The following is a 23,483-nucleotide window of genomic DNA, read 5'->3' on the forward strand; positions in this document are numbered from 1 at the left end:
TTAATTACCTTATTTTCATGTGTTAGGTATTTTGCACATTAAAAAGTTAACATCTGTTGGATGTAAGGCTCATTTTTATCAGCAGTCATAATATTTATAAAAAAGAACAGCAGCCCATTGTTTGCATTTATTTTTTCAAGATAAACAAATTAATCAATTATCAAAGTAGACGTGGATTCATTTTCTGAATAAATATCTCACTTAAACACAGTGTAACTAACTCCACAAATGATATAATCTATTTTCATTTTATTTCTAAATTCATATTCTAATGCATGCAGTTCAAAACAGTCAAAGTGTTCTTTGTTGGAGGAACGTATAATATACAGAATGTGTCTGTTTGGAATGATGGAGATGTCCACACAATAGCAAACTTCATTTGTGAATAAATATAATATGTCTTTATCATACAAGTGACATTTTCACATTAGTCTTATTCTTCAAGTTTAATATTTAATCTCACGAACTGTTCTGTACGGAAGCCATGGTTCAAACATTATATAAACCATGTTTTTCCCGCGATAACAAGTTTTCTTGAGAGCTGTAATTAATTATGTCATTATCTCAAGAAAGTTTTCTGATCTCGTGAAATAGAATCCTGTATCTCGGGAAAACAAAATGTGTCATTTCGAGATGATGACAAATAACTTGTGATTTTGGGAAAACAATCAAATGAACTCGTTATCGCGGGAAAACGGAGGAAATACAATATTTGAACCATGACTCTTTAGTTCTGAGACAAATCAGAAATCACAAAAAGAAAATGATATTAAGATTAAAGAGTTTTAATTATTTTCATGTCTCTCACTTGTCATTAACTTTATAAATAACACAATTCATAAATATCTACATTCTTGAGAAAGGTTTCTGCGTCACATTCAGGGATGAGATACTCCATAAGGACTGATTTACACTCTTTGACTGGTGTACTATGAACCAGAGGAGAAAACATGACAATGTTCAACATGTGCTGGTAAATAGCATGCCACTGTGCATACAGGATCTCTCGCTTTACTTGCAGCGTCCCCGTTGCTCAGTGAAGGGTGAAGTGGAGCAACAAGAGAAGCTGAAGAGAAGGGCACAAAGGTTGTGGGACTGTGAATGTTTTGCCTAGAGACTCAGGAGTAAGATTAAGCAATGGCAAGGAAAAGAAAACATTCCCAAGTCAATATTAGAGTAGTAGACAGGGCAAAGTCTGAGGACAGGTTCGGTGTCTTCTGCAGCCAGGTTAAAGGGGGAAGAGTGAGGGGTGGGGGCTGCTACATGTGGCCACCGTCTCTGTGTGGTGGGGGTGGGGGTGGGGGTGGAGGTGGCGGAGGCGGCAGCTCGTCCAGCTGCTGCGTGTCAGCCTGCATGAAGGAGTCGGTGGAGCGAGTGCTGATGCGGAGAGGGGCCAGGCGGCGCAGGTCGCTGGGCGTGTACGGCAGCATCACCTGGGCCCGCTGCGAAGGAGCCACCATGCTGCTGTCGAGCTCGGCCTCCGCCAGCCACGGAGGGATCTGCATCGGGGCCATGGGGTCCAGCTCCGGCATAAAAGCTGGATTCTCTATTCCAGCTGGACCAGAGACATAAAGTGAATTAATGCTGACAGAGTTGGGGGTTGGAAAGTACACTACCTCAGGTACTTAGGTAGAAGTTTGAGGTAATATACGCGAGTATTTACATTTTTTGCCACTTTCTACTTTTACTCCACTAAATGTATCTGACAGCTGGAGTTAGGCGTTACTTTTCTGATTAAGATTTAACATTAAATAGAATACATTTAAGATTAAATCAGTGGTTACCAACCTTTTGGCTTGTCCTCTACTATAAACTGTGTGACTTTTCAGCAAAGAGATTTCCCCTAAACTTCTCAAATATTTTCATTTAAATAACTGTTTGAGGGTTAAAAAGGGTAAACCTTTCAAGAAAAGAAAACTCTTGGAAAGAGAATTTAAAGATTATTTGTGCAGCAGAACTTTATTTTATCTTCTTGTTTGACCATTTCCTAGGTTTGGAACCACCAGACTAAAATTCCTAAATGTAAATGAAGTAGTTAAAACTACTTCCACATTCCACAACATCAATCACAGGGGTATTTTACTCCAGAACGAATACTTTAAGTACATTTTGCTGATAATATTTCTGTACTTAAGTAGGTTTGACTGACGGACTTTTACATGTAATGGATTATTCCTAGAAGTTGTATTGGTGCTCTTAATCAAGTAAAGGATCGGAGGTCTTCGTCCACCACAGGTTAAAGATAAGTGGACAAGACGGTGGGTTTATTTTACCTCCTGCTCTGTAGGTCACCCTCATGGGGAATAAACCGCCTGATGCTTCATAGCCAGAGGCGTTGTCTCCCTCCGAGAACTCAAAATCTAGAAAGAAAATAAACAGTTTTCAAAAAAGGGCTTTCATTAAGCACTTGGACATTTCAGGGCTCAGGTAAAGTTTTTAAAACTGAAACACAGATACAAACCTTCATCACCAGAATTGTAGCTTTTACTTTTGTCCAATGATTTTCCATTTGGCATCTGCAGGTGGTAGAGTAGTCAGTTTATTATTATTACATCTTAAAAGTCACAAAATGTGAAATGCAAAGCCATGATACACATGTTTTGACTGTTGGGGGTATTATTTGCAACCTTTGGCACTCGTGCTGATCTTTGGTACACTATCAAAGTGATACTATCTCCAATATCTTACTTTGATCAATATAATCATGTTTTCCTGCAAAAATCTAGTTTTGATTTAGCAAAAGAATCCACGATTCACACAAGACTAGGTCAAATATAAAAGTGTGATAAACTATGAATTTAAGTTTAATTTAAGGTACTGCCGATTCAGAATTGATGATTACAAATCTGGCAAAATATTTGATGACAGCTTGTGTTGACAGTTTTTATACTTAGTGCTATGAACATATGTTTTGTTATTAACAACAACAATATCCAGACCATTTTTGCAATTGCGTAAAATCTCATGTATATTATAAAAATGACCTTCTGCTGCTGGTCTTTCTTAGTGTGCTTGGTTATCGTCTTTGGTGGAGCAACGCCCATCTTTGTAGACTTAAAGGACTCCAAACGACTCCTCATGGTCCTCTGGAAGATCTCCTGCACCTCATTTTCATCTTGGTTGACGTCGAAATGGCTCCGGCTGTATCTGTGCCGGTGCTGCTCACCAGAAAACAAGAGGCGCAAATTGTAAATTGTCAAAATTTAAATTTGAGAGAACGTTTTTGATAAGACAGAGAGGGCAAGAAGACAGCCTGTAACTCGTTTCTCATGCAGAAGGTTTATCATAAGTTTCAGACGATGTTTTTAAAGGGACACAATTTTGCACAAAAAGTTCAGGTTACTTGTCAGGAGGACTTTCAGCTTCATTACATTACATTACATGTGAACTAACTACAGGGACAGTCCTTGCTCAGGGGCACAATGGTGACAGCCCCAGGGACAGATGGTTGTGAGTTCAATACCAGTATTGAACTCACAACCATCTGGTGTTGTATTTGAAAGCCGTATTTATTATTCTATCATTATCCTTAAGTTAACAAAAAACCCAGATTATGACGGGCAGGGTTTGAAGGGAAATGGGTTATTAGGAGGCAAGTGACATGAAGCTATTGTGTTGCATTTTGGGGAATGAAGGCTACACCGTTTCTGGGGCTAGTGGGGACTGAACATCAGGACATATTGGCCTCTGCTGCATCAAATTTGACCAATATTCCTTTAAAAACTAAATATTTTCTCTTGTGAGTCATCCAACCATATAGAAGTGCAGTACTTCATTGCTGTAGTACCCTTTACATGTTATGAATGTAGTGTATTGTGATGTGACTGAACATGTGTACCTGCTTCCTGCCCTTGTACAGATGCTGCTGCAGCAGGTGGTGAGTGTTAATGTCCTCTGTTTCCCTCATACCATTCATGGTCTGCTCGTGCATTTCCAGGCTCACTGAAGGCACGTGGTCTCTTCTACAGCAGGACAAACAAATCATGTCGTCATTACTTTGTGACTTTATCAATCTAGCACAGCACTAATTCAGGCTTCTCATAACATAAACATTCGGTGGAGAATTACAACTCGATGGTTCCGTCCACGATCATGAGTTTGGTTTGTTTCCAAGTGTGAGAAAGAATGATGTGACTTCTTGCTGACACCAGGGAGCAGTGTCTGAGCACATCTGATGTAACGAGGTGTTCAATCACAATAGTGGATTAACCCTAGTTTTCAACTTCTAAATAGTTCATATTTCATATCTCAAAATGAAACTAGTGAAAGGAATTGGACAGTCGTTTAAAGTATATTATTGCTCTATGAGTTTGTTGCTGTATTTGCAGACTACCTTCTCCTGTGATCGTGGTGTGAATCAGGTAAAAAGGTTTGCTCACCTCATAGCGGACATTCCACCGTGATCGTCTGACGTGTCTGCCATGATGTCAGGCATGACCTCTGAGAATTCGTCACCAAACTTCTTCTTGAAGTCGACGAATGCCGTTTCATTGCGGACAAACTCCAGAGAGCCTCGACGTTCACCCTGCAACATCCAGACCAGAGGACTCAGACCAGCACCGAGTGTCATGTCTGTTTCCTTTAGCCCTTGTGCCTCACTAGGGACATTTTTATTTTGAAATGTTTCAATCATTTTGGCTGTGTTATTGCATGTGGCGTACATGTTGCCAAGGTTATGAGTAATCTTTTCCCCCGAATTCCCGGGAAGTTCAACGTCAGCTCCTATAATAAGCCTCTAATAAACTGAAGATAAAATACAGAGCTTCAAGGACAACACTGTCCTCATTGAAACATTATTTCAACATATTTTTGACCTCACGGCCATTACTGAATTAAATCGTGCTTTCTATTATATCAGGCTTTGAATTTAGAGCCCTGGTTTCAAAATTGTGCTTTTAGTATTTTCCACCAGATTGAGCAATTTTCTCACGTTTGCCCTATGGAGCAAGTACATGCTATAACCCTGGTGTTCTGCACACACAAAACAAAATACATCAACATTCATGTTTCTAATGACATATCCCAGACTGTGTAAAAATAAAAATTCCCCCTAGTATTTAGTGTACAGAAAATAATTTAACTGAAATGTTGTTGAAAGAACAATAGTGGAATTATTATGTTGATGAATTATTATTATTATTATTATTATTATTAATATGATGTTTTTTAAAGGGTTCAAATTCTTAAAATAAATGAAAATGTGTAAGTTATAATCAGGACTGAAGTTGGAAGTTAAATATGTAAGTGGTAGTAATAGTAGAACATATTAGTTTTAATAGTGTTTTTGACATGTTTGTCTTTTGTTCTTTAAAGTGAGGCACAGAGTTAATGTACACTTAAACAAAATGCACTTGAATATACTTGAAACAGCATTTGACCCTCACCTCAGCCACAGTAGCTCATAGCGTCCTTGAGGTTCAGCTGATGGAAGACGTTGAAGACGTAGTCGCGGTTCTTCCTCGCCGATGGCTTCATCAAAATCCTCGACATCCACTTCTCCTCAAAGTGATTCCACCTTCACAGCGAGAGAAGAGATGATTGTAGCTTCATTCAAACTTTTGAACACATTTCATCAGTTGAATCGTTTAAGATGTCTTTACATACTTGTCCCTCATGTAGTTATGTCCTATTTGGCCAGATATATCTTCTATGGCAACAAGCATGTGATCAAACACCTACGCAACAAGAACAGAGATGCTGTAATATTGGACTGCAGCCTGGTGCTTTATGGTTGTATGTACAGTATGTTTGGTAACTTTGAGCTCTACCTTGTTCTGAGCTTTTTCTATGAGCGTGAGCTCCGTCACTGCAGCTCTCTTTACTTTCAGCCAGTTGACCAGAGGTTTCATTGTTATTCCCTGCAACAGAAAGAGATTCAAGCAAAAAAATTATAATAATTAAGCTTTCATGTGTTTTGTGTAAGAAAGCTACAAGAAACACTTTTTTATTCTATTTATTTAACTGTAATAAAACCAGGTTTGTCCCTAGTTGTCTATTACAAAGGAGACCTGGCCAAGGATAGAAACAACACAGAGTTTCAACAATTAACATAAAACCACATAGATTTGACTAAAGGCCCTGTCACACATATCCGTATGACAGAAATGTATGCCGGCGCATACGAAATATCGCCAATACGTTGATATAAATTAAGGGTAAGTTGTGATCGTTCGAAGGACGCAGACGATACGCCGAACACGCCAGACATACGGCCCTGTCACACAGCTCCGTATGACAGAAACATGACGGCGTATATGAAAAGTAGCTCAAAATGTGTCAGAGTCCAAATACGTCCAACTTTTCCACAGCGGTGTTGTAGCTGACGTATACATAACGAATACATAACAAATTATTATACGTATGTCTAACCTATTGATAGCGTATCACTTAACGGAGCTGGAAAAGTGCCATCTGGTTCACGTCATGCTGATTCTGGAGAGCGGCTAACATGCTGAACGCTAGCTGTACTGTAGAAACACGTTTAATAAGTTACTCCGTCGTCAGGCATAAGTTTAACATAGGGTAGGAATAGGTTATCCACTCGGTATCAATAAGTTGGCTGTAGGATTCACCGTCAGCCGACGTAGCCTATATCTAACGTACCTCTAACGTAGTCACGTAGGTATTTATGTACTATATTTACGTAGGTAAATATTCACGTACGTATTCCGTATTCACGTATGTGTAACGTAACGTAACGTCTGCATAACTTATGAAGCACACGTCGGGTACGTCTGGTAATGTTGAACATGCTCAAAACATCAGCGTTCAACAACGCACCCCAGCGTAACACAGCGTAGCTCTTAACGAATACTACTTATACCTTACCTTATATCAACGTAAACCAGCGTGTTGTCGATATTTTGTATACGCCATATTTTTGTATACATTCTGCATTTGTCTGATACGTTTTGTATTAGGAAGTGATACTCTATCAATAGGTTAGACATAGTTGGACGTATTTGGACTCTTGACAAATTTCCGTATGCGACGGCATACGTTTCTGTCATACGGATATGTGTGACAGGGCCTTAACATTAAAAATGATCAATGAAACACATTTGCACACAGACATCCTGGACCCGAGAGACTTCACCAAAGCTTTAAACTCATTCAGGGTAACTTTGAAGTTTTTAAGTTTTAGATCAGCCTGTAGATTGTTCCATGCAGGAGATGCAGAAAATCCTGCTAACTGTAATTTCCATAATTTAACTTTGAAAAAGAAGATTTGAGCTTAGTAACAAGAGAGACAAGTCGCTATGTACCTGAAGTATGACAGTGAAGTACACGACGATGAGAGAAGTGCAGACCATCAGATTCTTCTCCTTTATCTTGTCCCCATCCAGCATCGTAGCAAGGCCATATGCGACAGCGCCTCGCAGGCCACCGTAGCTCATAATCAGCTGATCTATGAACTCCACAGGGACCAGCCTGTACTTATTCAGGATCCAGGTGAGGAAAAAGACACCTGTAGTACATGTGCACACAAACACAGTCTGTTTTGGGACCTCTCTGACTTCAGATAGCGTTCTGTTTGCTGACAGCTAAAGACAAAAATCTCACCGATGAATCTGTACAGTAGGATGAAGAAGAGCGTGAGGAGGATGAAGCCCGTGTTCCACACCCAGATTGTTTTATCAATGGCGGAGATGCCGAGGAACACAAAGATGATGGTTTCTGATCCGTTGGCTAAAACCTTCATGACATATCTGACTGTGGTGACGGACCTCTCGTCCATGTTTGCATTGATGTACTTCTGGCAGCACATACCACAGAAGACGATCCTACAGAACAAAAACAAGGAAATAAATTAGATTTCAAAGACCCGTGGGTAATAAATGCTTCTATAAATGAAATAAAATGGACACAGAAGTAATAAAAGAGATGTTTTTCATGGAGTACTCACGAGAGGATGGCAGACAGGGAGAGCATCTCAGCGGTCAGGTAGGAGAGGTATCCCAGGATGAAGACGAAGCCCGGCTCAATGATCTGGATGTTTTTAGTACATCTGGTCAGAAGAGAGATCAGCAGCCCGAACAAAAATCCCATGAGGGAACCTCCAAACGCCACCACAAAGAAGGAAACTGCAGAGAGGGATTACACGTGTATAAAAAGTTGTTTTCATGTTAACCAGTAAACACACCAGGGTTCAAACAGCAAGTCGGTATTTAAACTTCTTAATGCCACTCTTAATGAAAATCAAGACCAACTTTACATTAACCAATAATAAGGAAAAAAGACACCATTTCCCCAAATGCTTATTGTAACATAAAACATGATTTTGTTGGTCCAGAAAAAATGAGATGATCTTCTTCAAATGGTGAAAACAAAGTAACACTAGAGTGGAACATGTGCTAAATCCTGGACGCAAACAAAATATGAGTGCTGTTGGTTACCCCCGACCTGTGTGGCATTAATGTGGGAGGCGTTCTATAAATTGAGCATTTTAAAGACTTTTGAAAGATTGATTTAAGACGAAATGTTAATAGCAATTAGGGCTTATTTTTAGACTAATTCATTGAATGCCTTTTAAGACTTTTTAAGGATCTGAGGGAACCCTGCTGCGTACATACAGCATCTCTGAAACCACAGCCTGATCGAGTCCATAGAGCCGGGCAGGCCCATCTACACACATGTTACATTCTTGCCTTTCAACGGGTAAATAAATGTCACTCCTTACTTATTCCTTTAATGATCTCCACAGCATCAATTTTGGATCCTCCCAGTGACACAAACGCATCAAATACATTGAAGAGCACCTAAGAGACGAGGAAGAAAAGGAGAGAAATCCATCATTCGTAAAGGTGTGTTTACACTCCTAATGATGAAGAAAGATTTGGATTCAAAACACTGTCATGTCCATGTAGAATGAAAGAAGAACTGAGAACAAAATATTGGAAAAAAAATTCTGTGCAGATTATTGACACCCGGCACCTGCAACAAGTGTATGGATTGTGCGTGCAACCACATTAAAAATTCCCCAAAATTAAAAAAGCAAAGTGACAACAGTAAAATGCTTTTTTCAATAAGCCTCAGAGAGGTCAGAGTCAATAGAAAGGTGTGGAAAGTTGAAAGTAACACCTTGTTATTCACTTTCACTCCTCACTGTAGTTTTAGCAGTGAATAGAAAGGCATTTAATGATTCATAACAAGCATACAAGCAGTATTTCTTATTAGATCAACCTCTTTCAATGTTTTGATTGAGCATAAAGTTAAGATAAAGATTGGGCAAGATGACAAGACTTCAGTCAGGGTAAAGGTCCTCTATTAAAGTGCACAATGTTTGCATTCTTTACACTTCATGTCTGGAAAGTGTACTTTTCTAATGATGGATGTTTCAGCAAACTCACAAACTGTTCTGCTTCTCAGGTAAACATTACAAAATCGTAGCATACGAACCACCGTCACGCCGTCGTTGAGCAGCGACTCTCCAAACACCATGATGAAGAGGACCTCGTTGACGTGCACTTGCTCAAACACGGCAATGACGGCTACAGGGTCCACAGCAGCTATCAGACTGCCGAACAGAAGATACTGCAGCAGACCGATGTCCAGGTCACCTACAGCACAGCACACAGGGCAGATACACTAAATGTGGCTTATTTAGGATGAAAGAACCTGTGAGACATCAGGCTGTCGCTCTACAATCACGGGCGGACTGTGAGACAATGGGCACACCGTCTTTCCTACATAGGAGCTAGACTCTACTTTTTTGTTGTTGCGGTTGCTTGTTTTGTGTCTCTTTGCAGCTGCTTTGTGTGGGTGTCGTTTTGTGTTTCTTTTTTTTCATATCATTCAAGTGACATTTTTCAAGTAAATGCCAGGGGGTAAAGTAGGTGTGACAATCCACCGCTTTGGTCCAGACTGTAACATCTCAACAACTATTGGATGGATTGCCATAAAGTTTGGTTGATACACATGGAATAACTAGTATAACTCCATCTCAGAACTCTCTCCAATCCCACTCATCAAATAAAAGTATTTCCCACCCTGACACAATGAGTTTCAAAGCCTGTTGGCACCGTTTCTTTAGCTTATATTTGTTTAAATGTTTTAGCAAATTGCCGCCATTAAAAGTAAGCCGGAATTTGCAATTGGCACTTCCTGTTTGCAATGTACCCATAGATGTAAAAGACAACTTTCACTGGAATTACTTGTGATGTTTAATGTGATGATTCTCAAGTTATGGAGTAAAAAGGACAGATTTGTTCTATGATTTCTAAATGGATTCATGGACATTGGGGATAATATGTGTGTATGATGTCAGAGAAGGAGTGAGATTTTTGACACAAATTGCGGGCCAATCAGGGGCCAGACTACAATAACTAACCTACTGTTGTTTTTAGAACACCAGCATGGACCTGACCCCCCCCCCCCCCTCGCTCGAATAACCCCTTACAGAAATAACTTGCAGAAATAAACTACTAAATTGCTCTCAAAATGCCTCAGTGGGACGTGAAGCTGTTGATGTCCCTCAATATGAACATCCCAGAATTGTAGGTAGCAGGCCGCATGTTGAAGTGAGTCTCTTACCCATGGCTCCTCCCTTGTGACACCCCCACAGCGACAGTCCCAAGCTGGCGGCATTCCAGCAGGTCCCGATGACGGCGTAGATCAGGATGGCCCCCATGTTGCTGAAGAAGAGCTTGTTTGGCATGGAGTAGCCCGCGTCCAGGATGATTTGAGGCAACAGGTAGAAGAAGAACACATTTGGGGTCAACGTGAAGGTCTGCACCCCGTCTGCACCCCAAATGATCCCACCCAGAATGAAGCCAAAGCAGATGAGCAAGGCGCTCTCTGGGATCACGCTGGTCACATGGTGGTTGGCCTCGATGACTGAGAGAAGAGAAGAGAAGAGAAGGAGAGAGAAAGAGAAGAGAAGACACACTTTTCTAAAAATTAATTAAAAAAGGAATATAATGAATTCTTTAGTGACATAAGAAGCAACAACAGTAGATTCCTAAAAAACAATAATAAGACTGAATTTTCTTAGGAACAAGCCATAGACCTTAAAACTAAAATCTATTTGTGAGGTTGCAAAATTTGCAAATGATCAACTGTTGCACTCGACTGAGAAAGTGACACTTTTTGTTCTGAGCATATGATTAACCAGCGTGTCACGTATGAAGGTCTATAAGTCTCTCTGCGTAACTAAAGACAGACTTCTGCTAAAGGTTACTTAACTTAATGGCCTGACAAAGTGTCACTAAAGCTTATTTAATAATCCAACCTACTTAACCATTACAGTAGAGCCATTTCAAAATGTTGATCTCTCTTTCCGGCTCACAGGCCTCGTCTTTTGTTGAAGGTCTATTAGATTTGAATGCCATGTTTACATTTGTGCATGACAGTGGAACCCAAAGAGGCTCAATATAGCAAGTACGATCAGTGTAAACTGTAAATATGATGCATCTTGTTCACACAAGTTTTGTGGTATTCAATAAGATCCAATATTAACCAATGAAGTGATTATAAAAGGTCCAAAACTCTTGACAATCTGTGGAATTTGTAATGCAGGACAAACAGAAGAAACTCTTCTGTTCTCGGGAGGCATGCTGCATTGATAACACAGCCTGCAGTTCACTGCTGCAGGAAGTGACACTGTTTGTTATAATATTAGAAGCACGTCATGGTGCAATTTAAGACATTTCTCCCTTTCCCAAAACATACTTTCTCATGGTTAAAGGCCCTGAAAACAGATTTCAGACACACACACACACACACACACACACACACACACACACACACACACACACACTTATTGTTTTTAAATGTAATAAAATGACAGATTATCAAATAATTCATGCGAATGCTAACATGCGGAAGATCAGAGTCTTCCAGTGTGTGACAAAAGGATAACATTGTATGTAAATGACATGATGTGAGTTAAAAATAGCTCAACATTATCTTGTTGTTCTCATGTCAGAAGATCAATCGTCATATGAGATACTAGAAACTAGTTGTAACTGGTAGAGGTGGAATGTAACTTAGTACATGTACTCAAGTATTGTACTTGTACTTGTAATTTTGAGATACAAGTAACTAAAGTTATACAATAAATATAGTGGAGTAAAAAGTACAATATTTCAATATATTTGGAAATACTCAAGTACTCCACTCCATTTATTTGACTTGTTACTTAATCAGATTATAAATACAAAATATAAATAAAGTGATACATTTTGATGTTTTACATTATATAAAGATACCCAGCAGAATAAAGAAATTAAAATCAGTTCCACCTTTACCAGCTGCAACACTAATGCATCACTAACTATGATCCAATAATATTATATATATACTTCTCAAATGGGCCATTCTGCATAATGAGTACTTTTACTTTAAGTATATTTTGATTCTAGCACTCTTGTACTCTTACTTAAGTAACATTTGGAATACATGACTTTTACTTGTAACAGAGTATTTCTACATTGTGGTATTACTACTTTTACTTAGGTAAAAGAGAACACAGAAAGAAAACACCTTTTTAGCGCATTTTATTTCCTAAACTGTTTGTTACATACCCAATTTAGCCAAACCAGCCACCAATATCCATAAAGCAACAAGATAAGGGGTCACCACATGGGGCCATTTGAAAGTCACGACTGGTATTCCTGTGATGACGCTGGAGCCATGGCCGTGTTGAGTCTGACTCAAGTTCGATTTGGACTCAGATGGCGGATTCAGATGGGATTCTTGATGCGTTAACGCCACATCCCCGTTCACCTTTGTGACCCCTGAGATGAGGCAGATCAGTAACACTGACCCCAACAGCCAGAGATGTACATATCCGCAGCGTTGCATTTGATTAACTTAATTTCAAAAACAGAGAGAAAAGAGAGCCAAGAAGAAGTGAAGGAGGTGAACCAAATCTGTACCAAGGTCAGACTGACTGAAGCGCTGGACAGTGTGTCACACCTCTTACCCCTCCTTTTTTTGTGGGTTTTCCTCTGCCTCACTCTTTTTGGAATAACACTTGCTATCTTTTCACTACTCTAGTGCTCCATCTTTCTATCTCAGTCGGCGACTTTGTGTCCTCCCACAGTCTGTGGTCAACAGCGATGCAGTCAATTCCGAAGTGTGCAGAACCATGGACTCAGCCTTTTATGTGTACAGTATCTCCTCTATGACCAAGAGTGTGTGTGTGTGTGTGTGTGTGTGTGTGTGTGTGCGTGCGTGTTTAGGTTGGAGGATTATCGGAAGAGTAACGGATGTCTAAGAAAGGTTTCCAGTTATTCAGTCACCATTGAAACATTCAGTCATTATTTTTCTCAACTCAAGTTTGTCATGTGTGTGTCTCACCGGGAGTGAGGGAGTAAGTAATGGAGCAGAGGTCATTTGATGTTGAATGAATACCTGTGTGTGTGTGTGTTTAGTAACATTTCCACTGACTTCATCTCACAGCTTTGTGCTTAGTAATGATTGACACTGACATTACTCAATCCTGGTTAAAGACTCCCTGTCCTTTGACGGGAGAGATGAGAACCCTGTCCTCTGGCAGTCCCAAAATAAACTTTTACTATCTATGATATAATTGGAGCTATGATTGACTAAATAATATACTCCTTTTTGTGGTACTGAAATGTTTGACATGAATTCTATGATACTGATTTGAAGTCCAAGAGCTCTTTTGTTGTCCAAAAACTGTTCAAAAACACTTCATCATGTCCTGCACCAAATGTGTGTTAATCCGCAGCTGAAAGTAGTTCAACGGGATTGCTTTCCCTTTTCCTCAGAGCCTAGCAACTAGCAGGACACACAGGACGCACTGCATTTTCTTTTACATAGTTACTTCGGTTGTTTCACTGCCCACCATTTTACGCTACTGGGGATAGTAACGTCAAAGAATTTACATTGATACTCTTTGGTAACTGGGAATAGCTACCGATAGCTCCCGGGGGAAACAAAAGTGCTATCTTTACTTCATTCTCCCCGGAGATCGTACCCGGTGCAGAAAGAATTGCAAAGTGAAAGCGAGGCTTATAGGGAACCAATCTAAACGCTAATGGTGTCATTATTCTACAGCCATTACATTGTGCAATCAACAAAAATGTAACTGCATCTTTATGAGCCGTTATTAAAGATTTATGTTGTCAGCAGAAATCAGTAGGCTTGGGGCTGAGTGACACACGGGGAGGGAGGTCGGAAAGTATCAAGAGACGAGCTAACACATTGTTGGTTTTTGTCTTTTGTTGACTGTAAGAATGATATAAAACAACAACAGCATTGTCCTTTAAGTTTAAATGACCGATACACTCTTCAAAGTCAAGGTACATTAATCTACTGATCTGCACTTATTCCCAGGCACTGACTCACTGAACTTGTTGCGTTATAACTGGATGTTTCTTTAGGCCAGGTGTCCCATCCTGTTTGAGCAGAACAAGGGACAATAGCCTCATTGAAGAGATGGACTGGTTTGATGATCGGATACGTATAAACTCTCACACAGGTGTGAACCAGTATGTCTCTACAAAGACACACAAATATCTGAGGTTGCTCATATGGACATATATTGTATTATTTGAGTTGATATATTTAAGCATAATTACTAATGTTCATCCAGTTACATAATTTGACGACCATTGCTTTATACTGGCAATGGGGGATTCGAAGCGCACACACAGTGAAATCTCCAGGTGCCGATATACACTCTGTACTTGTACCAGAAGTAAAGTGGCTTTACATTTGATTGACATCTTCTTGGTTTCTGACAGCGCTTGAAGAAGTATTCAAATCACTTAAGTAAAAGTACTAATACCACACTGTGATAATACATACATAATAAAATGTTCCCTGTCAGTGTTTAACTATTATATACTGTACGATGTTTCTGGATTAATATCACGGCTGCATTAATGTGTATGTTGCATTTTATGGCTGTAGATGTTTAATGTTGAGCTCATTTTAACTCCTTTACAGCCTGTTGGTAGTTTAATCTACACACTGCATCATATTCTATAGAGTCATCATATGTTGGTAGTTTAATCTACACACTGCATCATATTATATAGAGTCATCATATGTTGGTAGTTTAATCTACACACTGCATCATATTCTATAGAGTCATCATATGTTAGTAGTTTAATCTACACACTGCATCATATTCTATAGAGTCATCATATGTTGGTAGTTTAATCTACACACTGCATCATATTATATAGAGTCATCATATGTTGGTAGTTTAATCTACATACTGCATCATATTATATAGAGTCATCATATGTTGGTAGTTTAATCTACATACTGCATCATATTCTATAGAGTCATCATATGTTGGTAGTTTAATCTACATACTGCATCATATTCTATAGAGTCATCATATGTCAGTAGTTTAATCTACACACTGCATCATATTCTATAGAGTCATCATATGTTAGTAGTTTAATCTACACACTGCATCATATTCTATAGAGTCATCATATGTTGGTAGTTTAATCTACACACTGCATCATATTATATAGAGTCATCATATGTTGGTAGTTTAATCTACATACTGCATCATATTATATAGAGTCATCATATGTCAGTAGTTTAATCTACACACTGCATCATATTCTATAGAGTCATCATATGTTAGTAGTTTAATCTACATACTGCATCATATTATATAGAGTCATCATATGTCAGTAGTTTAATCTACACACTGCATCATATTCTATAGTCATCATATGTTAGTAGTTTAATCTACATACTGCATCATATTATATAGAGTCATCATATGTCAGTAGTTTAATCTACACACTGCATCATATTCTATAGAGTCATCATATGTTAGTAGTTTAATCTACACACTGCATCATATTCTATAGTCATCATATGTTGGTAGTTTAATCTACACACTGCATCATATTCTATAGAGTCATCATATGTTAGTAGTTTAATCTACACACTGCATCATATTCTATAGAGTCATCATATGTCAGTAGTTTAATCTACACACTGCATCATATTCTATAGTCATCATATGTCAGTAGTTTAATCTACACACTGCATCATATTATATAGAGTCATCATATGTTAGTAGTTTAATCTACACACTGCATCATATTCTATAGAGTCATCATATGTCAGTAGTTTAATCTACACACTGCATCATATTCTATAGAGTCATCATATGTTGGTAGTTTAATCTACACACTGCATCATATTCTATAGAGTCATCATATGTTAGTAGTTTAATCTACACACTGCATCATATTCTATAGAGTCATCATATGTCAGTAGTTTAATCTACACACTGCATCATATTCTATAGAGTCATTATATGTCAGTAGTTTAATCTACACACTGCATCATATTCTATAGAGTCATCATATGTCAGTAATTTAATCTACACACTGCATCATATTCTATAGTCATCACATGTTAGTAGTTTAATCTACACACTGCATCATATTCTATAGAGTCATCATATGTCAGTAGTTTAATCTACACACTGCATCATATTCTATAGAGTCATCACATGTTGGTAGTTTAATCTACACACTGCATCATATTCTATAGAGTCATCATATGTTAGTAGTTTAATCTACACACTGCATCATATTCTATAGTCATCATATGTTGGTAGTTTAATCTACACACTGCATCATATTCTATAAAGTCATCACATGTTAGTAGTTTAATCTACACACTGCATCATATTCTATAAAGTCATCACATGTTAGTAGTTTAATCTACACACTGCATCATATTATATAGAGTCATCATATGTTGGTAGTTTAATCTACACACTGCATCATATTATATAGAGTCATCATATGTTAGTAGTTTAATCTACACACTGCATCATATTATATAGTCATCATATGTTAGTAGTTTAATCTACACACTGCATCATATTCTATAGAGTCATCATATGTCAGTAGTTTAATATACACACTGCATCATATTCTATAGAGTCATCATATGTTAGGTAGTTTAATCTACACACTGCATCATATTCTATAGAGTCATCATATGTTAGTAGTTTAATCTACACACTGCATCATATTATATAGAGTCATCATATGTTGGTAGTTTAATCTACACACTGCATCATATTATATAGAGTCATCATATGTTAGTAGTTTAATCTACACACTGCATCATATTATATAGAGTCATCATATGTTAGTAGTTTAATCTACACACTGCATCATATTCTATAGTCATCATATGTTAGTAGTTTAATCTACACACTGCATCATATTCTATAGAGTCATCATATGTTCAGTAGTTTAATCTACACACTGCATCATATTCTATAGAGTCATCATATGTTGGTAGTTTAATCTACACACTGCATCATATTCTATAGAGTCATCATATGTTAGTAGTTTAATCTACACACTGCATCATATTCTATAGAGTCATCATATGTTAGTAGTTTAATCTACACACTGCATCATATTCTATAGAGTCATCATATGTTAGTAGTTTAATCTACACACTGCATCATATTCTATAGAGTCATCATATGTTAGGTAGTTTAATCTACACACTGCATCATATTCTATAGAGTCATCAATGTCAGTAGTTTAATCTACACACTGCATCATATTCTATAGAGTCATCATATGTCTGTAGTTTAATCTACACACTGCATCATATTCTATAGAGTCATCATATGTTAGTAGTTTAATCTACACACTGCATCATATTCTATAGAGTCATCATATGTCAGTAGTTTAATCTACACACTGCATCATATTCTATAGAGTCATCATATGTTCAGTAGTTTAATCTACACACTGCATCATATTCTATAGAGTCATCATATGTCAGTAGTTTAATCTACACACTGCATCATATTCTATAGAGTCATCATATGTCAGTAGTTTAATCTACACAGTGCATCATATTATATAGAGTCATCACATGTTGGTAGTTTAATCTACACACTGCATCATATTCTATAGTCATCATATGTTAGTAGTTTAATCTACACACTGCATCATATTCTATAAAGTCATCATATGTTAGTAGTTTAATCTACACACTGCATCATATTATATAGAGTTATCATATGTCAGTAGTTTAATCTACACAGTGCATCATATTATATAGAGTCATCATATGTTGGTAGTTTAATCTACACACTGCATCATATTATATAGAGTCATCATATGTTAGTAGTTTAATCTACACACTGCATCATATTCTATAGTCATCATATGTCAGTAGTTTAATCTACACAGTGCATCATATTCTATAGAGTCATCATATGTTAGTAGTTTAATCTACACACTGCATCATATTCTATAATCATCACATGTTGGTAGTTTAATCTACACACTGCATCATATTCTATAAAATCATCACATGTTGGTAGTTTAATCTACACACTGCATCATATTCTATAAAATCATCACATGTTGGTAGTTTAATCTACACACTGCATCATATTCTATAAATCATCACATGTTGGTAGTTTAATCTACACACTGCATCATATTCTATAAGAGTCATCACACGTCTGTATCTTTGTCTCTGTCCTGTGAGAAACACGTATCTCTAAAAAGTCAACTTTTCATGAGTTTCTCAGACAAACAGTTTTCATCTTTGTGACGAAGCATTCTCCAGCTGATCCAAGAGGCTTTTAAAGACTTAATTTAGCTGAAGAAGTAGGAGAACTTTCTCAACACATAAAGAAACACTTCATCTTTTCTTTATCAAGAAAATTCAAAATCACCACACCTGGAGATACATGGTTTTTACTGGTCAGGAAGGGTTGGAAAAATTGTAATCTGAAAAGTAACTAAACCTGTTGGACAAATGTAGTGGAGTAAACCCTACAATATTTACCTCTGAGATGTAGTGGAGTAGACGTACAAAGTTGCATAAAATGGAAATACTGAAGTACAAGTACCTCAAATGTGTACTTAAATACAGTACTTGAATAAATGTAAACTACTTAGTTACATTCCACCGCTGCTTTCTGGTGAGCTCGAAGTGCTGTAAATCATCCTTTTAGCTGCACGCCATGCCCAGTCAAGCATGACCTGGCCTGGTCAGTGTTATTAACTAATGACCTAATATATCTTGCTGTAGAGTGTCTGGCCTTTAGCTTAAACCTTTCAATCATTCTAAAGTGGCCACAGATCTGTGCACATTTTTGCAGCCGCAAAGAGAGGTCAAGTTCATGGTGAAAAAGAGGTGATCTAGGGGTTGTTGTTAGACTGGGAGGTACAGTACAGTAGCTACAGTTAAGGATCGCTGTGTTACTGTTTGTCAGGGTGCTGTGAAAAATACACATTTGAGCAAAGAAATGTGTCATTTGTGACCCAGCATTCACTTCAGTGTAACAAATGTAGATACAATTACATTTTACTGTCACATTTTCACCTGATGCTATTCAGTTTGAGGAATGTTGTAATTACAACAACACCAACCTTAGAAGGGGGCGACCTGTTGGGAGTGAAAAGGTCAAATTGACCTGAAAAGTATGAGGAATAAAAATGTGTCTACACTTCAGAAATGTGGAATAACTCGATTTTAATTATACAAAATGTTTCCAGATGAAGAGAGACCAGAGAAGTTATTACTGGCAGGTGAAAAGGAAACTTTCCAGCAGATAAATAAACCTGCATTTATTGTCCATTGTCCTTCAATTAGCTCAAAGCAGAGGCAAGCATTGTAAATCTGTAAAGAGGAAATAAGATAAGAAGAAAATTAATGCCATTGTCTTCAATTCTGTGAACTACGATGAGTAAGTTTAAAGTCAACATTTATAGTGTGCACATATTGTTTGAGTTTATGCAAGATTACTTGATCAAAGCGATTTGTTTCAGTTCCTTGAAGGATATGTTTGTATACCAGTTTGCTCTTCTTGAAATTCACAGCACTCAACATGTCAATTTCTAAACATATTGAAAGTTTAGTACATGCTAATGTTTTCCCTCTGCAGAACAATCAAACATGTATGAGTCCTATAATCTGTGTGTCCATAAAAATGTAATCCCTATATGAAATAGCAGATTTAGTGGTTACATTTCAGGGATGTCCTCTAATCCCGGTGTAAATGTTTGCCTTCTACGCAGCCTTTGCCCTTTACTAATGTTTTACTTTAAAGGTGCAATGTGTAATTCCGAGACACCTGCTTCAAAGAAGAGGGGGCAGTATTTCACCTCTATACTGCGTCCATACAATCTGTAATGTTTATATTTTAGTTGTAGTAGTTTGGCATATTTACTGTATTCTAATTCATTCTTTATATTGAGTATTGCATTTACTCCTGTGTAATGCCTGTCAGTCAGTCAGCAGGGCAAGAATACAAAATCAGACCAAACTGCTGAAACTCTGATCTCCGAAAAAGAAAACAAGCGAGTCAGCAGCTGTTCTTCTTCTCCCTCTGTACTGAGGCAGACTGCAGCTACACTGACTCACTATCACCTCTAGAGGAACACGTGGTATTACAGACTGGACGGAGCGCAGCTAGCTGTTAGCATGCTAACATCAGTAGATATCTCTGCAACACAACACAAAGACGTGTTTAACGTCAACACTGTTACCTCTTCACACTTTGATAATGTATTGTTTTCATGTTTTAAGTTTAAATTCTGAACTCAAAATTGCCCCAAGGAACTGGGGGGGGGGGGGGGGGACAATTGTTAAAAAAACAAACCTGCAAATCCATTTTTAGATTTAAACACATTTAAGATATGTTGAGTCGTATTTAAAGTTTTTTAATCTAACCTCTCGAACTTGCAAAATTTGGAAGCATTTCTTTTCACAAAAATTCAAAAGACAAGTGTAGCTGTAGAAACATCCGCTAAAACCAAACACAACGCATTTCATTTGTTTGTTACCACTCATAATAATAATAATAATAATAATAATAATAATAATAATAATAATAATAATAATAATAATAATAATAATAATAATAATAATAATAATAGTTTTCTAGAAACTCAAAGACGCTTGAATCATAATCTCATAATTATAGACTCATAATCTCTCATGAAAGTTACTGTCACTACAAACACGGCTGTAATGTTTTCAGTCCTAACTCTTAACTCTGAAGCTGCCAATACGGACCTACAATATCTACTGTAACTACTTGCAAAAAGAAAAAGAGTCAGTAAATTGTGTCTAATTTCATTGTTTGGTTATCAACACAAGTCATTTCCTGCATTTGATAGAAGCACACACACAAACACACACCCACATGAATGCATGCTCGTTCATTTACATTGTCCACAGTGCCACAAACCATTTGCGTCTGTTGTGTATACATGAAATACTAATATCCTTTTTCTAGGACAAGACAAGTACTTCGGCTTCACCTGGTCAGATATTTAACAGAGGTCAAGCTCTCTTCAGGCGCCTTTTATGTCCAATTCATTATTTCAGAAGTGGATTTCTTCCAATCAAAGGGTTAGAATTTGAAACACAGACAGCATGCAACAGGTCAATTGTTTTTAAACTGCCCCACAGTACCATATATTATTACTATAAACCTTGAAATGAGGCTGGACGATGTGACGATATGTACAATACAATTATGGAGATGTTTCTACCAATACAGACTGAGGCAGCTACCACTGAATATCTGGCAATATATGGTAATACTGGATTTACAGAATGTTTGCATTAATATAATCAAATGCTTCATATTTAATTCAATACTAAGGATGGACAATATCGGAAAAAAATAGACATTGATATAATTTTTTTCTGCGATATGAATAAATACAGGAATTTTTCTCCTGATCCTCGCTCATTTTCAGGTTGTGGTCAATTAAGTAATATGCGTGTATTTTTTGCGTCTTTGCGTTGACTTAATTAGCCTCTCATTTGGTGTGAACGCTGCTAAAACACTGCAGACCACTGATTGGTCAGAGAGAATCGTCACTTGTATGTCAAGGGACATCCTGCACAAACGTCAAGTCGAGTAGAGCCATACCATGCGGTTGAAACGCGGCTTTATATACCTATCGCCATATAAGTAATGGATAATGTACAGCGAGAGGATAATGCAGGACCCAGACGCGGAGCCCTATCCGGCTTAATATACGGCTACTTACTAAAGAAATGAATAATTTCACACATTTCTCATTGCTTCCTCTAAAAATAAATTATTCTCTAGTTGCGTTCAGACGAGCGAGATCGACTTGAGTAGATGCGCGCTTCCTTCTGATACGGTTGGTGGGTGTAGTTTGGTAGAAGAAAAGTAGTTCCTTCATTAAACTGCTCACAACAAGGTCTGTGGATCATCTTGATTTCTAGAAAGAGAAATTGCTGTTGAGTTTTTGTTATGTATTTTTTTGGCGCTTTCAGCACCACAAGCCGAGTGCATCTAGTTCCATTATATTGGAGAGAAGACAGACATCTCTACGGCCCAATGTCACCAACACTCTGCTACTCACACCAAAACAAAAAGATAAATAGCTCTACAGGTAAGAGGAAAAATATCTATTTAAGATTTTCGGGTGAATTGTCCCTTTAACTAAAGGATCTAAGTCCTTCTTCCAAAGCTGATATCAACCACCTTAACCTGGGAAGTGTTTATTCTGTACTGACTAATTTACATCTAATGTTACCTCTAATTAAGTCACCACAACAAGTTTACCAAAAATATGCTAAAGTTAGTCATATTTACTATTAAAATAACAAAAATTAAATAATAGGTGTACTTAAGATAAGCCCTCAATGGGCAATATTTGGTAGGACTTACCGATTTTGCAGAGCCAGCTGACCAGGATCCAAAGGGCCACAATGTACGGAGTGGAGACATGGTGCCACTTCCAGCTCACAATAGGTAGAGTGGTGATGGGATCTTCTCCGTGTCCACTGTCTTCATGACCACTATCACCAGTTCCAGTGTCCTGACCTGAGTCCGTCTCGTGCCCGGTGCTGGAGTCCGTGGCGGTCCCATGATCGCTACTTGTGTCTGTTTCTGTGTCATCACTGGCCAGACTCGGACTTCTGGACACCATCACCAACATGCAGAGAAAAAGTGCAAATCGCCACGCAGATGCCATGTTTGATGAAAATTGCTCCACAAAATCTTACTGCAAAAGTTCTTTAGACTGTAGATGGAAGGGCTCAGGTCAACCTCAGTCTTTCATTCCTCTCCTGGGTCTCCTCCTTCTCTCTCAGGTCACTTTCATTTTGTTCTGACTTACGTCCACATCACTATCTGGCCTGAGCATTGTGACCTCTCTCTCCTCTCTGCTAAGTATACAGCTTTTTACAGCAGGTGAAGCTCAGCCCATTCTGATGTCTGTCTCCTCCCACTCTGTACCCAGACCAGCTAGTTTGGCCACTTTACTCAATGCAAGATGTGATGCTCTTGTCCTTTGGCTGTGATTGCTTTGTACGCAGGTTTTCCTTGATGTTAAACTTCTTGTACTAAATGTATTGCAAAAAGTCCCTTATTTTAGAAGCACTTCCTTGTTTGAATACCTTTAAAGTCTTTTTACGAACAAACAACTTAATAAGATCTTTGTTAAAGTGGGTTGTGTATTCTCCATTTAATTAAAAAAAGATTTATTTTT

General features: G+C 37.9%; 1 protein-coding gene across 1 annotated transcript; it reads right to left on the reverse strand.

Moving 5' to 3' along the window:
- Positions 1 to 177: 177 nt before the first annotated feature.
- slc9a3.1 (solute carrier family 9 member A3, tandem duplicate 1) lies at positions 178 to 22,967 on the reverse strand. Its single transcript, XM_029443107.1, is given in 17 exon segments — positions 178 to 1,555; positions 2,274 to 2,360; positions 2,462 to 2,516; positions 2,985 to 3,158; positions 3,839 to 3,962; positions 4,380 to 4,525; positions 4,715 to 4,722; positions 5,394 to 5,515; positions 5,605 to 5,675; positions 5,769 to 5,858; positions 7,266 to 7,468; positions 7,564 to 7,784; positions 7,907 to 8,084; positions 8,681 to 8,759; positions 9,400 to 9,560; positions 10,534 to 10,836; positions 22,661 to 22,967. Coding segments are annotated over 17 exon segments (2,625 nt in total). The 3' UTR covers positions 178 to 1,259.
- Between the last annotated feature and the right edge of the window lie 516 nt (positions 22,968 to 23,483).

The sequence above is a fragment of the Cottoperca gobio genome, chromosome 11 (assembly GCF_900634415.1).
Source record: "Cottoperca gobio chromosome 11, fCotGob3.1, whole genome shotgun sequence".
In the NCBI taxonomy this organism is placed as follows: Eukaryota; Metazoa; Chordata; class Actinopteri; order Perciformes; family Bovichtidae; genus Cottoperca; species Cottoperca gobio.